The 16646-nt window shown below is 37.3% G+C and overlaps 1 protein-coding gene across 3 annotated transcripts in view; it reads left to right on the plus strand.

Moving 5' to 3' along the window:
• Window positions 1-16646, plus strand: part of CYTH3 (cytohesin 3) — a 171691-nt gene that overhangs the window by 132811 nt on the left and 22234 nt on the right. For all 3 annotated transcript variants that reach the window (XM_074208177.1, XM_074208176.1, XM_074208178.1), the window contains exon 5: window positions 14718-14836. In XM_074208177.1, the coding sequence (XP_074064278.1) occupies window positions 14718-14836 (119 nt within the window). The remainder of the gene's footprint in view (window positions 1-14717; window positions 14837-16646) is intronic.

Genomic DNA, 16646 nt, shown 5'->3' on the forward strand with positions numbered 1-16646 from the left:
AGCTCACAGCAGTGGGGGAGTCTCCTGAGCTGCACCCCGGGGAGCACTGGGCACAAAGTGGGGGAACAGCGGGGAACCTCTGCCGGAGTGAGCATGTGGAGCCCAGCCCTCGGGGCACACAGCCAGCAGCTTGGTCAAGACCAGGAAACAGAAGCAGGCGGAGCCTGTAAGCAGGAGCTCCCAGGGCATGAGCCCATTGAGGTGAGGGAGGGGAGTGAAGAGAGGCTGCTGAGCTCTGTCCTCAGCCCCAGGAACAGCACTCTGGGGCTCTGACCACATTCAGATCCTGATCGCAGTCTAGACACCCCCCCTATAGAACAGCAGGGCCCCCCCCACCTCAGCCCCATGGCAGAGGGAGGTGCTTATGGTCATTCACAGACCAGGAGGGAGGACAGAGCCTCACACACTGAGACCCTTGTGGGAGTGTCCCAAAAGCTCAGGAAGCACCCCAAACCAGGCCGAGGCTGGGAAAATGAGCAAGCAGAGAAACAAAAGGAAGACTATTGAGAAATATTTTGCAAATGAGCCCAAGAAGGATCAAAATACTCAGTGTGAAGATGAGGAAGCACAAGCTCCTGCATCTAAAGACTCCAAGAAAAACAGAAATTGGGCTCAGGCTATGACAGAGCTCAAAAAAGACTTTGAAAATCAAATGAGGGAGTTGGAAGAAAAACTGGGAAAAGAAAGGAGGGAGATGCAGGGAAAACATGAAAATGAAGTCAGCAGCTTAGTCAACGAAATAAAAAAAAATGCTGGAGAAAATAGCATGCTAAAAACCAGCTTAGGTCAAATGGATAAAACAGTTCAAAAAGTTATTGAGGAGAAGAATGCTTTAAAAAGCAAAATTGGCCAGATGGAAAAAGAGATAAGAAAACTCTCTGAGGAGAACAAATCCTTCAGACAAAGAATAGAATTCAGGGAGATTGATGAATTTACCAGAAATCAGGAATCAATACTTCAAAACCAAAAAAATGAAAAATTAGAAGAAAATGTGAAACATCTCGTTGAAAAAACAACTGATATGGAAAACAGACTTAGGAAAGATAATTTGAAAATTATTGGAATACCTGAAAGTTATGATCAGGAAAAGAGCCTTGACATCATTTTCAAAGAATTACTACAGGAAAATTGCCTTGATATTCTAGAAGCAGAGAGCAAAATAGAAATGGAGAGAATCCACCGATCCCCTCAAGAAAAAGATCCCAAAAAACCAACCCCTACGAATATTATAGCCAAGTTCCAGAACTCCCAAGTCAAAGAGAAAATATTACAAGCAGCCAGAAGGACACAGTTCAAATATCGTGGAGCTGCAGTCAGGATCACACAGGACTTAGCAGCAACTACATTGGAAGCTCGTAGGGCTTGGAATACAATATACCGGAAAGCAAAAGAGCTTAGAATGCAGCCAAGAATGAACTACCCAGCAAGGCTGAATGTCCTCTTCCAGGGAAAAAGATGGACTTTCATTGAACCAGGGGAATTTCAAAGGTTCCTTTTGGAATGGCCAGAGCTGAACAGAAGGTTTGATCTTCAAATACAAGACTCAAGTGAAGCATGGAGATTGGAGGAGAGGGGGGAAATATGAGGGACTTAATGAGGATGAACTGCATGTATTCCTGCATAGAAAAATGACACTGATAATACTCATATGAACCTTCTCAGTTAATAGAGCAGGTAGAGAGAGCTTTTATAGTTGAAGCACAGGAGAAAGCTGAATTCGAAGATAAAATATGGTGTAAAAAATGGAGTCAATAGGAAAAAAAGGGAAATGGAATGGGAGAAAGAAAAAGGAGAGGGGGAATAGTCCAAGATATTTCACATAAGATTTTTTTATTACACTGAGCTATTGCAATGATATGGAAGGGGAGAGGCAAGGGGGAATGAGGGACTCTTTGCTCTTATCAGAGGTGGCTAGGAGAGGAAACAGCATATATACTCAATGGGGCATAGACATCTGGAGTAAGAAGGAGGGGGGAGCAAGGGGAAGGGGTGGGGATGTGAGTGATGGAGGAAAGGATGGACCATGGGGGGAGAGTAATCAGATATAACACATTTTCTTTTTTACTTCTTGCAAGTGCCTGGGATTGGATGGCCTGTCTGGGACCATGGGGCCAGGTGGATTCTGGGCCTAAGGGGTGGTATGGGGGCTCAGGGTTTCTTGGCCCCAGGACCAGGGACCTGTCTGCTGAGTCAGTCAATGACCCTACAGCAGAGTCAGAGTGAAAGGAGAGAGAAAATAGAGTACATGGTAGTGGAGAAATAAGAAAGGAAGGAGTTGTGATCAGCAATGGCAACAGTGGAAAAATATGGAAGTAACTTTTGTGATGGACTTATCATAAAGAATGAGATCCACCCATGACAGAGTTGTTGGTGTTGGAACAAAGACTCAAGCACATTTTTTGTTATTAGTATTTGGGGGAGGGTGCAGGGCAAGTGGGGCTGGATGGCCTGCCTGGGGCCACATAGCAGGGTGCTCTTTGGGTGTCTGGGGCCGGATTTGGACTCAGGTGCTCCTGGCTCAAGGGCCAATGCTCTGTCTGCCACCCAGCCACCCCTACTATTGTTACTATTTTATTTTATTTTGGGTCTTTTTTTTCCTCTTTTTGGTTTTTGCAGGGCAGTGGGGGTCAGGGAGCTTGCATGTCACACGGCTGGGTGATTGTTCAGTTTACGAGGCTGGATATGGGCTTGGGTACTCGTGGATCCAGGGCTGGTGCTTCGTACATTGTGCCACCTGGCCATACCTACAATTATTACTATTATTTTTTTAATTTTAATTTTTTTCTCTCCCCTTTCCTTTTTTCGCCCAAGCAAGTCTATCTATATTCATGGGGGAAGAGGGGTATTTTGTTTGCTTGTAAACAAGAATATTTTATTAATGTAAAAAAACATTTGTACAAAATGAGAATAAAAATAAATTGAAAAAATATAACTCAGTTCTCTGTATATTTTAGAAATGAGTCCTTTGTCAGAATCATTAGTTGTAAAGATTGTTTCCCAATTTACTACATTTCTTTTGATCTTGGCTACATTGGTTTTATCTGTGCAAAAGCTTTTTAATTTAATGTAATCGAAATCATCTAATTTGGTTTTTGGTGATGTTCTCCAACTCTTCCTTAGTCATAAACTGTTCCCCTTTCCATAGATTTGACAGATAGACTAGTCCTTGTTATTCTAATTTGCTTATAGTATTGTTTTTTATGTCTATGTCCTGTAAACATTTGGATCTTATCTTGGTAAAGGGTGTGAGGTGTTGGTCTAATCTAAGTTTCTTCCATACTAACTTCCAATTATCCCAGGAATTTTTATCAAAGAGGGAGTTTTTATCCCAATGGCTGGACTCTTTGGGTTTATCAAACAGCAGATTACTATAATCATCTCCTGCTTTTACACCTAGTCTATTCCACTGATCCACCACTCTATTTCTTAGCCAATACCAAACAATTTTGATGACTGATGCTTTATAATATAATTTAGATCGGGTAGGGCTAAGCCACCTTCTTTTGCACTTTTTTCCGCTAAGCTCCTGGCAATTCTTGACTTTTTATTTCTCGATATGAATTTACTTACAATAGTTTCTAACTCATTAAAGTAATTTTTTGGAATTTTGATTGGTAGGGCACTAAACAGATAGTTTAGTTTTGGTAGAATTGTCATTTTTATTATATTAGCTCTCCCTGTCCATGAGCAGTTGATATTTGCCCAGTTATTTAAATCTAATTTAATTTTTGTGAGAAGTGTTTTATAATTGTTTTCAAAAAGATTCTGAGTCTGTCTTGGCAAATAGACTCCCAAATATTTTATATTGTCTGAGGTTACTTTGAATGGGATTTCTCTTTCTAGCTCTTCCTGCTGTTTCTTGCTAGACATATATATAGAAAAGTTGAGGATTTATGAGCATTTATTTTATAACCTGCAACTTTGCTAAAATTGCTAATTGTTTCCAGTAGTTTTTTAGATGATTTCTTCAGATTCTCTAGGTAGACCATCATGTCATCTGCAAAGATTGAGGGTTTTGTCTCTTCCTTCCCAATTCTAATTCCTTTAATTTCTTTTTCTTCTCTAATTGCAGATGCTAACATTTCTAATACAATATTGAATAGTAGTGGTGATAATGGGCACCCTTGTTTCACCCCTGATCTTATTGGGAAAGCCTCTAGCCTCTCCCCATTGAATATAATGCTTGTTGATGGTTTCAGATAGATACTGCTAATTATTTTAAGGAACAGTCCATTTATTCCTACACGCTCTAGTGTTTTTAATAGGAATGGATGCTGTATTTTGTCAAAAGCTTTTTCAGCATCTATTGATATGATCGTATGATTTCTGGTAGGTTTGTTGTTGATATAATTGATTATATTAACAGTTTTCCTAATATCGAACCATCCCTGCATTCCTGGAATAAATCCTACTTGATCATAATGTATTATCCCAGTGATGACTTGTTGTAATCGTTTTGCTAAGATTTTATTTAGTATTTTTGCATCTATATTCATCAGGGAAATAGGTCTATAATTTTCTTTCCCTGTTTTAACTCTTCCTGGTTTAGGTAACAGTACCATATTGGTTTCATAGAAAGTGTTAGGCAGAGTTCCATCTTTCCCTATTTTTCCAAAGAGCTTATATAGGATTGGAACCAATTGTTCCTTAAATGTTTGGTAGAATTCACTTGTGAATCCATCAGGCCCTGGAGATTTTGTTTTTAGGGAGTTCAATAATGGTTTGTTGAATTTCCTTTTCTGAGATAGGGTTGTTTAGGTATTTAATCTCTTCTTCATTTAACCTGGGCAACTCATATTTTTGTAAATATTCATCCATTTCACTTAGATTATCAAATTTATTGGCATAGAGTTGGGCAAAATAATTTTGAATTATTACTTTAATTTTCTCCTCATTGGTGGTGAGTTCACCTTTTTCATTTATGATACTAGCAATTTGGTTTTCTTCTTTCTTTTTTTTGATCAAATTGACCAGAGGTTTAGCAAGTGTATTGGTTTTTTCATAATACCAACTTTTGGTTTTATTTATTAATTCAATAGTTTTTTTTGCTTTCAATTTTATTAATTTATTCTTTAATTTTTAGAATTTCTAATTTGTTATTTAATTGGGGATTTTTGCTTTGTTCTTTCTCTAATTTTTTTACTTGCATGTTTAGTTCATTGATTTCCTCTTTCTCCAATTTATTCATGTAAGCATTTAGAGCTGTAATATATCCCCTGAGAGCCACTTTGAGTGAATCCCATAGGTTTTGGTATGTTGTTTCATTATTACCATTATCTGGGATAAAATGGTTAATTCTTTCTATAATTTGTTTTTTGGTCCACTCATTTTTTAAAATGAGGTTATTCAGTTTACAATTTGTTCTGAGTCTATATTGGCCCAGTATTGCATATGACTTTTATTGCATTGTGATCTGAGAAAGATGTATTCACTATTTCTGCCTTTCTACAGTTGATCATTAGGTTTTTATGTCCTAGTACATGGTCAATTTTTGTATAAGTTCCATGTACTGCAGAGAAAAAGGTATATTCCTCTCTATCCCCATTCAATTTCCTCCATAAGTCTACCATATCTAATTTTTCTAACAATCTATTTACCTCCCTAATTTCTTTCATGTCTGTTTTATTATTCGATTTATCTAGATCTGATAGCAGGAGGTTGAGGTCTCCCACTAGTAGAGTTTTGCTGTCTATGTAGTTCTTTCAGCTTCTCCCCTAAGAATTTGGGTGCTGTCCCACTGGGTGCGCGTATATATATATATATATATATATATATATATATATATATATATATATATATATATATATTTTCAATATTGAAGTAACTATATTGTCTATGGTACCTTTTAGGAGGATAAAGTTTGCTTCCTTATCTCTTTTAACACTATCTATTTTTGCTACTGCTTTGTCTGAGATAAAGATTGCTACCCCTGCTTTTTTTACTTCAGCTGAAGCAAAATATATTTTGTTCCAACCTTTTACCTTTACTCTATATGTATCTCTCTGCTTCAAATGAGTTTCTTGTAAGCAGCATATTGTAGGATTCTGGTTTTTAATCCACTCTGCTATTTGCTTATGTTTTAAGGGAGAGTTCATCCCATTCACATTCAAGGTTATGATTACTAATTCTTTATTGCCCTCCATGCTATCTTCCCTCTGTTTGTATTTTTCCCCCTTTCCCCCCTTTTATCCATATTGCCCAGTCTTTTGTTTCTGAAAACCACCCCCTTCAGCCCCTTCAGTGTGTTTGGCCTCCTATATCACACCCTCCCCTTTCTTTCCCCTTTCCCTTTTTCCCTTTTCCCTTCCCTTCCTTTTGTTATTTCCCCTTATTTCCCCCGCTCCCCTTCCCTTTCTCCGTCCCCCCTCCCCTTTTCCTCTTTTAATACTTGAAAGGTGAGATGTTTTATAAATTAACTGAGTATGTGTAGGTTGACTTTAAGCCAAGTCTGATGAGAAGAAGATTCAGGTGTTTCTCCTCTGCTCCCTTCTTCCCCACTATTACCATAGGGTTTTTTGTACCTCTTAGTGTAATGAGATTTACCCCATTCAGTCCCCTCCCTCCTCCTGTCTCTTTCCTGTCCCCCTTTTTAGGGAGGTAGTGTTTTTTTTTAGATCATGCTATCTAAGTCATAGAAAATTCTGAGTGTCTGTCCCTTCTAGTTCTGTATATTCTATCGAGTAGAGTCAAAATTCCTGAGAGTTATTAGAGTCTTTCTCCCAAGTGGGGTTAACGCCAGTTACATCCCATCAGATAGTAGTCTCATGGATAGGTCATGAATGTCCATCATTTCTGGCTAGGTGTATTCTGTCTGTTAGAGTTACATTTCTTAAGGTTTTTGAGAATCTTTTTTTCCCCCCTGTGCTGGGGTATAGCCAGTTTCAACTTACTGGATTGCATTTTTTTTCTTTTACTGCACCCCCCCCCCTTTTTTACCTTTTCATGTGTCTCTTGAACCTCCTGTTTGATGTCCAAATTTTATGTTTAGCTCTGGTCTTTTCATCAGAAATTTTTGGAATTCTTCCATTTCGTTAAATGTCCATCTTTTTCCCTGGAAGAGAAGGCTCAGCTTTGCAGGAAAGTAGATTCTTGGCTGCATTCCAAGCTCCCGTGCTCTTCGAAATATCTCATTCCAGGACCTTCGATCCCTTAAAGTTGATGCAGCCTTGTCCTGCATGATCCTTACTGTGACTCCTTGATATTTAAATTGTTTCTTTCTGGCTACTTGCAGGATTTTCTCTTTTCTCTGATAGTTCTTCAGTTTGGCCACAACATTTCTTGGTGTTTTCATTTTAGGATCTTTTTCTGGTGGGGATCAATGTACTCTTTCAATAATTACTTTGCCCTCTGATTCCATGATATCAGGGCAATTTTCTATCACTAGATCCTGTAATATTAAGTCCAGGCTTTTTTTCACTTCAATGTTTTCAGGAAGTCCTATAATTTTCAGATTGCCCCTCCTTGATCTGTTCTCAAGGTCAGTGGTTTTGTTGATGAGGTATTTTACATTTGCTTATATTTTTTCTATTTCTTGATTTTTTTTTAACTGACTCTTGCTGTCTCATGGAGTCATTAGTTTCTGTAGACTCCATTATTTTTGGGGGTGAGGAGTTTTCTTCATTAACCTTTTGCAACTCCTTTTCCAATTGTCAATTCTACTTTTGAAAGAGCTTTCCATTTGACCAATTGAGGTTTTGAGAGAATTAAGTTCTTTTTCCATTTGCTCATTTGAGGATCTGAGAGAATTATTCTCATTTTGTAATTGTCCAATTGATGATCTGAGAGATTTATTCTCCTTTTGTGTTTGTCCAATTGTACTTTCTAAGGTTTTGTTTTCTTGTTGCAAGGTATTAATTATCTCTCCCAGATTTTTAAGCTCCTTCCTTATTTCTTCAAGGAAGTCTTTTTGTGCTGGAGACCAGATTGTATTCTCCTCATAGGTTCCAGGTCTCTCTGAGTTGGAGTCTTTCCTTTCCAGGAATTTTTCTATGGATCCACCTTTCCACTGATCCTTCTTCATTATGCTAAGACCTTGAGTTGGGAGGCTGGTTCACCTGGGCTTGGGGTCACTAAAGGCTTTACTGAGTGCAGTTTTTCTGGCTGGCTTGTAGGAGGTGCTGGTTGCCCTCTCTGTAGTGTCTGTGACCTTGGTTGAGAGGCCTTCTCCCTTTGCCAGAAGGGAGGAGTGGGAACTATTGAATTCTTTTGCCTTCAATTAATGGTTGGCTTTACCCTGGCCTGAGGTCATTCCTCAGCTGGGCTGGTTCTTCTGCTCACACACCTGGGCCTGAGGCAGAAGTAGTTTGCATTTGTTTGTTTGGGAAGAGGCCTCTGTGCAATGGAGGCGTGCACTCAGAGTTTCTCAGACCCAAGGAGCCAAGGGATGGTGTCCGCAGCTCTCCCGCACCAGAACTCTCCCCCCAGCCTGGTTCCCCAAGCTCCAGGGGGACAGCACCAATACCAGTGCCTCCGCTTCCTTGCAGACCCAAGCCCCCTTTGTCCAGCCCCACCACTGATCCAGCAGGTCCGGCTCTCCGACCCTCAGACTCCCAGCTCCAATTCAGCTGTCAGTCTGGCTGATCCGGGGCCATCCTTCCTCCAAGCCCAGACTCACCCACCCGAATTCAGCCAAAGCTGCTGCGGGAGACAGATCCTGAGGTAGCTGTTCTTTTTCCTGGCTTTTCTTTCTGGGTTTTGTGGGTCGATTTCTTTTAACAGGTTTGTTTCATGTGATAGATGGGGAAGAGATCAGGAGACTTTAGAACTGTGCCTGTCTTCTCTCTGCCATCTTGCATCTCCTTGATAATTTTTTTAGGTTAGTTCTTAAAGGAAGAAACTCCAAGCTATTAACAGATAATGTAAAAAAAGTTTCAAATCACTAATAAAAATAAAAATGATAATTAAAACAACTCTGAGATCCCACCTCATATTCATAAGATTGACAATGATGACAAAAAAAGAAAATGACTCACTAATACACTATTGTTGGAGCTGAAAAATGATCCATCAATTCTGGAAAACAGTTTGAAACTATATTCCCAAAGTCACTAAATTCTACATACCCCTTGATATAGTAAATCCCTACCAGTTTTTGTCCCAAAGAGATAAAAAAAACAATGAAAGTGACATATATTTACAGTAGCTTTTTTGTAATATCAAAGAAATTGAAACTAAAGAATACTCAAAACTAAGAAAAGCAATAAAACATAGTATGTTATATAAAGTAAATGGAATATTTTTGTACCAAAGAAATTATTTTAAAAATGGATTTAGATAAAGCTGGGAAGACTGGTATGAATTAATGTAGAAAAAAATGAGCAGAATTAAGATAATTTATACAATAACATAAAGAAAAACAAATTTGACAGATTTAATAACTCTGATAATGCAATGATGAGTCACTATTCTAAAAAGATCAGTGATGAAAAATTCTATCCACATCCTGACAGTGGGGTGATAAACAGAATTAAACATGTTTTCAGACAAAGTCATTGTGTGGATTGGTTTTGTTCAACTATTTATATCTAATACAAGGGTTAGTTTTTTTTTTCAATCTGGGAAGAAAGTAGTATTGGGGGATGACTACCTTTAGTAACCAGTAAGATGAGCCTTAGTCCTCATATCTTACCAGTAAATGCCCTGATGGGACTCTGGAGCTCAGAGCTTTGGACTCTAGGGCTTCCATTCAGGCAGGAAAAGCCCAGGTCCTATGGGTCTTCTTCCCATTTCCCATCGCCCTTTCTGGCTTCTATGGACTCCATCATGCTCCTCTGTGTCCCACTTTTCAGGTTCCTCTTGTGTGTTGTGTTCTCTCATTTGATTGTAAACATCTCATTAAATTGAGGGCAGGGATGGCATTTAGGACAGTGCCTGACACATAGTAGGCACTTGATAAATATTTATTGCCTATTTATTTTTAATCACAATTGGGAGGGAAGAGGATCATTGAAGCCTTTTTTTTTCCCCCTAATGCAGAAAAAGAACAGAAAGGATAATAGAATTCAAAAAGTCAGGATAGCTTTGAAAATAACATGTTTTTTACTTGGAGGGAGAAGCAAGCTATGTGGCTTAGATTAATGACTGTCTCACAATCATTTACATTCTTTGTTGATGAAAAATGTTCATTTTATTTGGTTTAGGTTCAGAGAAACAGAAAAAAGTAAAATAAAACGATTATCCCATGACTAGAGGGAAAAATTATTTAACTTCTTTTAGCCTCTTTTCCATGATCATCTGCAAAATAAGAGTGCTGGATTAGAGGACCTCTAAGGTATGCACAAGAACTAATCAGTCAGCTCTCATCCCAGCAGAACTTTGTTTTCTCAAAAAGAAATCAGTATTTAAAAAAAATAATTAACAAAACCTACCTTTTCTTCCCATCTCCTCCTATTAAAAAAGAAAAACAAAATTCTGTTTTTTCAATTCCCACATAGGCCATGTCCAAATACATGAATATGTCTTATATACATAGTCTGCACTCTGAGTCATCACTCTTTTTGTCTGGAGATGGATAGAATGTTTCATAATGATTCCTCTGGATTCATGGTTGGTCATTCCATTAATCAGCATACAAAGTTATTTGTTTTTATAATCTTCTTGTTGTCACTCTATAAACCTTTCTCCTGCTTCTACTCTCTTAAATTTTATTTAATTCATACAAGTCTTCCCAGATTTCTCCGAAACTCTCCCCTTCATTTCTTTCAACACTCAGTTTCCATCATATGTATATACTGTAACTTGTGCAGCCATTCTTGAGTGGGTACCCCTTCAATTTCCAGTTCTCTGTCACCACAAAAAAGAACTGTTATATTTTTATACTTCCTTAGTTAAAAGTTTGTTTCTGCTTAAAACTACTCCTCATAATTTTATTGTCCTTTTTGCCTTGTGTCCCTTTTGAGTAATTTTTTTCTGTACTCAGTTACCTGCATGTGTATTTTTTTCCTTCATTTGTTCAGTTCAAGTAAGAGTGCATTTCAAGTATCAACTGCCTTTTGCCTTTTGTATAGTCTTCTACTTATGCACCCTCATTATGAGAGATAATTTTCCTTATTTGTATCTTGCACCTCCTGCAAAGAATTCTTCTTCCCCTCCCTTTCCATTCTTCTTTGAAGATTATCAATACATAATGAAACCACTTTCAGACCCTCAATCTGATTAGATTCACTCTGTGACACCCTATGGATAATGGTTCTCTCTTATCTTTGTTTATGATTATCCTCATATATGACATTCTTATGATTGTTCATTCATATTTAACTTTTTTGTGTTCTCTTTACTCTGGTGTTTATACTTCAGAGTTTTTGAGTAGTTCTCGTCTTTTCATGAGGAATGCTTGAAAGGGGGGCTGCTAGGTGGCGTGGTGGATAAAGTATCGGCCCTGGAGTCAGGAGTACCTGGGTTTAAATCCGGTCTCAGACACTTAATAATTACCTAGCTATGTGGCCTTGGGCAAGCCACTTAACCCCGTTTGCCTTGCAAAAAAAAAAAAATTCTTGAAAGAAGCAACTAGGTGGCACAGTGGATAGAGCACTGGCTCTGGAGTCAGGAGGACTTGAGTTCAAATGTGGCCTCTGACACCAGGCATGTGTACCTAGTGTTGTGACCTTGGGCAAGTCACTTAGTCTCATTGCCTTGCAAAAAAAAACTAAAAAAAATAATGCTTGGAAGTCCTCTTGTTTTATTACCACCCTAGAAAATTATATTAATTTTTGCTGAGTAAGTTAATCTTGATTCTTGATTGCAAACCTTTATCATTTGCTTGCTTTGGATTCTGATTATAGTATTCCTGGGAACTTTTATTTTGGAGTTTCAGGAGGTGACAAATGGATTCTATTTCCACTCTGCTTTGTAGAGATCTGTACAGCTTTTTACAAGACTTCTTGAAATATGATATCTAGACTCAATGTCTCTCTCTCTCTCTCTCTCTCTCAGCTTGGGTTTCAGGTAGTCTGAGGATTTATTAAAATTTTATTTTTCCAATTACATGGAAAGCTAGTTTTCAACATTCATCCATTTGCAAGTTTATGATTTCCACATTTTCTATCTCCCTACCTTCCCTCCCCCCTTCCCATGACAACAAACAATCTGGTAAAAATTGTACATTTATACTCATGTTTGACATATTTCCATAATAATCTCATTATGAATGAGGAATTAGAACCAAGGGGACAAACCATGAGAAAAAAAGAAACATACATTCGATTCATATTTGCAGTTATGATTACCAACTCTACCATGCTATCTTCTCCCATTTATACTTTTTTCTTTCTTCCCTATCCCTCCTCACCAATATTTTGCTTCTTCTGCCTCTTAATCAGCTCTCCTTTCTATCAGTCCTTTTCCCTTTCCTTCTCCCTTTCCCTCTTTACTTTTCTTTTTAATTTTTGCTTTGTCTTTTACTTTCATCCTCACTTCCCCCTATTTCCCTGTAGGGTAGGATAACTTTTTAAAACCAATTGGGAGGAGCAGCTAGGTGGCAGTGGATAAAGCACTTGCCTTGGAGTCAGGAGTACCTGGGTTCAAATCCAGTCTCAGACACTTAATAATTACCTAGCTGTGTGGCCTTGAGCAAGCCACTTAACCCCATTTGCCTTGCAAAAACCTAAAAAAAACCCCAAAAACAATTGGGAATGTATGTTATTCCTTCTTTGGACCAAATCTGTTGAGAGTAAGATTTACTCAGTGCTCACATCCATCCTTTCTTCCTTCCTTCCCTCTACTTTAATTAATTTGTGCTTCTTTGTGTGGTGTTATTTATACTCTAATGCCTCTCCTCCTAGTAAAATCCTTCTTTTCATATCTTGATTGTTTTAAATCTGCCTTTAATCTACAAGCTCTATCAAGATATACTCCTTTTATCTGTCCTGATAGAAGTATAGTTTTCAAGGGCTGATTGATTTATAAGCAACAATGTCTCATAGTTACTTCATACCCACGATTTCTATCTAAGTACAACCCCCTCAACTATCCCATTAGAAATACAATTCTCAAGAGCCATAAATATCATCACATTATAATCAATTTATACCACACCCTCTTTAGAAATACAATCCTTATGAGCTAAAGTATCATGTGAAGCAAAATCACTCAAGAACGAGATATCTTGGAGAAACTTCAGGAAAAGTCCGTTGGTGGATTAAAAGGAAATATTTAGCACAGGATAGGCAGGAGAGCTGGCAAACCAGTGAGAGAATTTTAGCCATAGCACAGTTCTGCCAGCAGTAAGGGTTCCAACTCCAGCTTGGAGAATAAGGTTTTGAGCCCTGGGAAACAAGGAGCAAACTGGGAACACTGAAAATAACCAGAGGGAGGGAACTAGGTGACTCCGTGGTTAGATCACTGGCCCTGGAGCCAGGAGTTCAAATGTGGCCACAGATACTTAATTTACCTAGCTGTATGACCTTGAACAAATTGCTTAACCCCATTGCCTTGCCAAAAAAAAAAAAAGAAAGAAAAAGAAAATACCAGAGGGGAAAGCCAGGGACTAGAATCCTGGTCCCCAGCAAAAAAAAAAGTTTGGAACTATACTCCCTATATCATAGGAACAGAGCTCAATTGATCAAAATGACCAGAAAAACATAAAAAGAGCTAACAATAGGTATCTACTATTCTGATTGGGGTGATACAAATGCCATTTCAGAATAGTAAAGCAATGTCAAAATACCTTCATGGGAAGCCTCTAATAAGGAGTTGAACTGAAGTCAATTCCAAAAAGACCTCTTGAAAGAGCTCAAAAAAAGATTTTAAAAACCAAAGAAGAAAGGAAGAAGAAAAATAGAGAAACGAAATGAGAGTTATGCAAGAAAACTATGAAAAATTAACTGAAGAAAAGTTTTCATGTTAAAAATTCTAGCTATAACAGTAAGACAAGAAAGAAATTTAGGAAATAAGTATAGGGAAATAGGGGAAGGAAATTTTTACTTTTTAGATGATATAATGGTATACTGAGAGGTCCTAATGGTTCAAGCAAAAATTGAGTCAGTAACTTCAACATAGTTGTAGAATATAAGGTAAATCCAATAAATCATCAGCATTCCTGTATGTCACCAACAAAATACAGCATTAAGAACTAGAAAGGGAAATTCCATTCGATATAACTACAAAAGCTATTAAATATTTGGAATGCACCCAAGAACTATATGAATTCATCTACAAAATACTCTTTGGAGAAATATAGACCTTAGGGAAATACAGACCTTAGGGAAATAATTGTTTATGGATGGGTGGAGACAATATAATAAGATGACCATACTATAAAAATTAATTCATAATTAATTTACTAATTTACTTATTTGGTTGTACCAAACTCCTAAAGGAATATTTTATTGATCTAAAAAGAAAATAATATAACTAATATGAAAATTAAAAATGTTCAAGCTTATCAAGGGTAATAGTGAAAAACGGAAGAGAATAACAGGAAGTCTTTCAGTACTAGACCTCAAACTATACAAATCATTAAAACAATTTGGTACCAGTTAAAACATAGCAGTTGATCAGTTAAAAAGATCAGTATACATGATATATAGAAGCAAACAAACACATTAGTATGGAGTTTGATAAACTGAAAGATCCCAGTTTCTAGGTAGAGGACTCACTTTTTTGACAACTATTACTAGGAAAACTGGTCAGCAATCTGGCAGAAATTAAGTTTAAACTAACACCTACTACCAAAATAAACTCCAAACAAATAGTACTTTCTCTCTTATGTTTCTCTTCAGGGAATTCAGTTTCTTATAGAAAATGATCTGCTGCAGAGTACCCCAGAAGACATAGCCCAGTTTCTTTATAAAGGAGAAGGACTAAATAAAACTGTTATTGGGGACTACCTTGGTGAAAGGTAAGTGGAAGGAGAAATGAAAAGTCATATTTTTTCAGAAGTATTTTATACATTGCATACCTCACTCTATATATTCTATTATGGATTCTGGAGTAGATATAGCTTCTCTATTAAGAATTATTTTTGGGGGGGGGTGACTAGGTGGCGCAGTGCATAGAGCACCGGCCCTGGAGTCAGGACCTGAGTTCAAATCCAGCTTCAGACACTTAATAATTGCCTAGCTGTGTGGCCTTGGGCAAGCCACTTAACCCCATTGCCTAGCAAAAGAAAAAAAAAGAATTTTTTTCTCTCTTTTGTCATTTAAAAGAATTAATAACCCACAGATCAGTCTTAAAATGTAATCACTCTTAGAATCTCCTCCCAGCTATGTCCCAGTCCTCTTAGTAACCCTGGCAGATTATTTTTTCTTCCTTGTCCTTTGGAGAGGGCCTAATAAGATGTCTGGACACTTAGAATATCATTAATGTCCTTTAGAAAAGACTTCAGGAAGACAGATATTGGTGTTCTTTTTTTCTAAGTCTTGAAAAGCTCTGTAATCCTGTTTGATCATCTGCCTAGAAATCAGAATTTAGGGTGACTATCTCCAAGATTTTTAGCCATTGAATTGAAGAATAAATTATGAGAGAACAGTTATTAGTTTTTAAAAAGGACTCAGTTCCCGGCTGCCACAGATGATGAGAGCATCAGAACCACATGCATTTCAGGTCTTCAAATGAACAGTGGTGGAGGGCACAGAACACACATTAGAAAGGGAAGGTCACTAATTCTGATGGTTGTTTTATTCATTTCTGAAATTGTATTTTAATATTTTTGCATCATAAATATGATAGAAAATCGAGTGGAATACTTAAAGTGAAGAAAAGCTTTCTAGCTAGAAGAGGAATATAAAAGTTGCCCTGTGTACTTGTTATATTTAGACATTGCTTAAACCAAATTAAATTAGTGCTGCTTTTGAAGAATTGCAGAACTAAACAAAGAAATGACTGATAATGGAAAAAAAAAAATAAAAAAAATAAAAAGGAAAATCGGGACCGCTAGGTGGCAGTGGATAGAGCACCCCAGCCCTGGAGTTAGGAGTACCTAAATTCAAACCCGGGCTCAGACACTTAATAATTACCTAGCTGTATGGCCTTGGGCAAGCCACTTAACTCCATTCGCCTTGCAAAAACCCAAAAAAATAAATAAATAGATAGATAGATAGATAGATAGATAGATAGATAGATAGATAAATAGAAATAAATAGAAATAAAAAGGAAAATCAACTAATCAGATTTTATGTGCCTTCCTCTACTTCCCATCCTTTGCCTTTGGAAGAGTCTGTGTTAATGAATGTTAGGATGGGACCTCAAATCTCGAAAATTCTGGAACAAACTTTTTTGTGAACACAAGAAAGTAGCTTTAGAAAATAACTCCTCCCAAATGCTTAGTCTGAAGGTTTTTAGCTTTTTATTAAAAAATTCTTGAGCAAAAGTTAAATATGTTTGTATAAAGCTCATAGGGCAAACCATATTTAATATGCTCTCATTGCTGCAACACAGGCTATTTCACATGAATTCTATGATATTTGTGTAACTCTAGAAATTAAATTAATTGTATATAACAGATGTGTTACTATTTTTAAAATGGCATTTTTATTATCCACAATCTGACAGTCCTAAACTGGGAGTAGAAACAAGTTTTACATTCAGATTTCCTATATAAGACTATTGACAAAATAAAGATAAGCAAAATAAGTTTTCAGAGTAAAAACTCTTTTAGGTCTAAAGGATTAGTAGGGCCTTCTCATGAACTGCTAGTTCACTAGTTCAAA

Source organism: Macrotis lagotis, chromosome X (genome assembly GCF_037893015.1).
Source record: "Macrotis lagotis isolate mMagLag1 chromosome X, bilby.v1.9.chrom.fasta, whole genome shotgun sequence".
Classification (NCBI taxonomy): domain Eukaryota; kingdom Metazoa; phylum Chordata; class Mammalia; order Peramelemorphia; family Peramelidae; genus Macrotis; species Macrotis lagotis.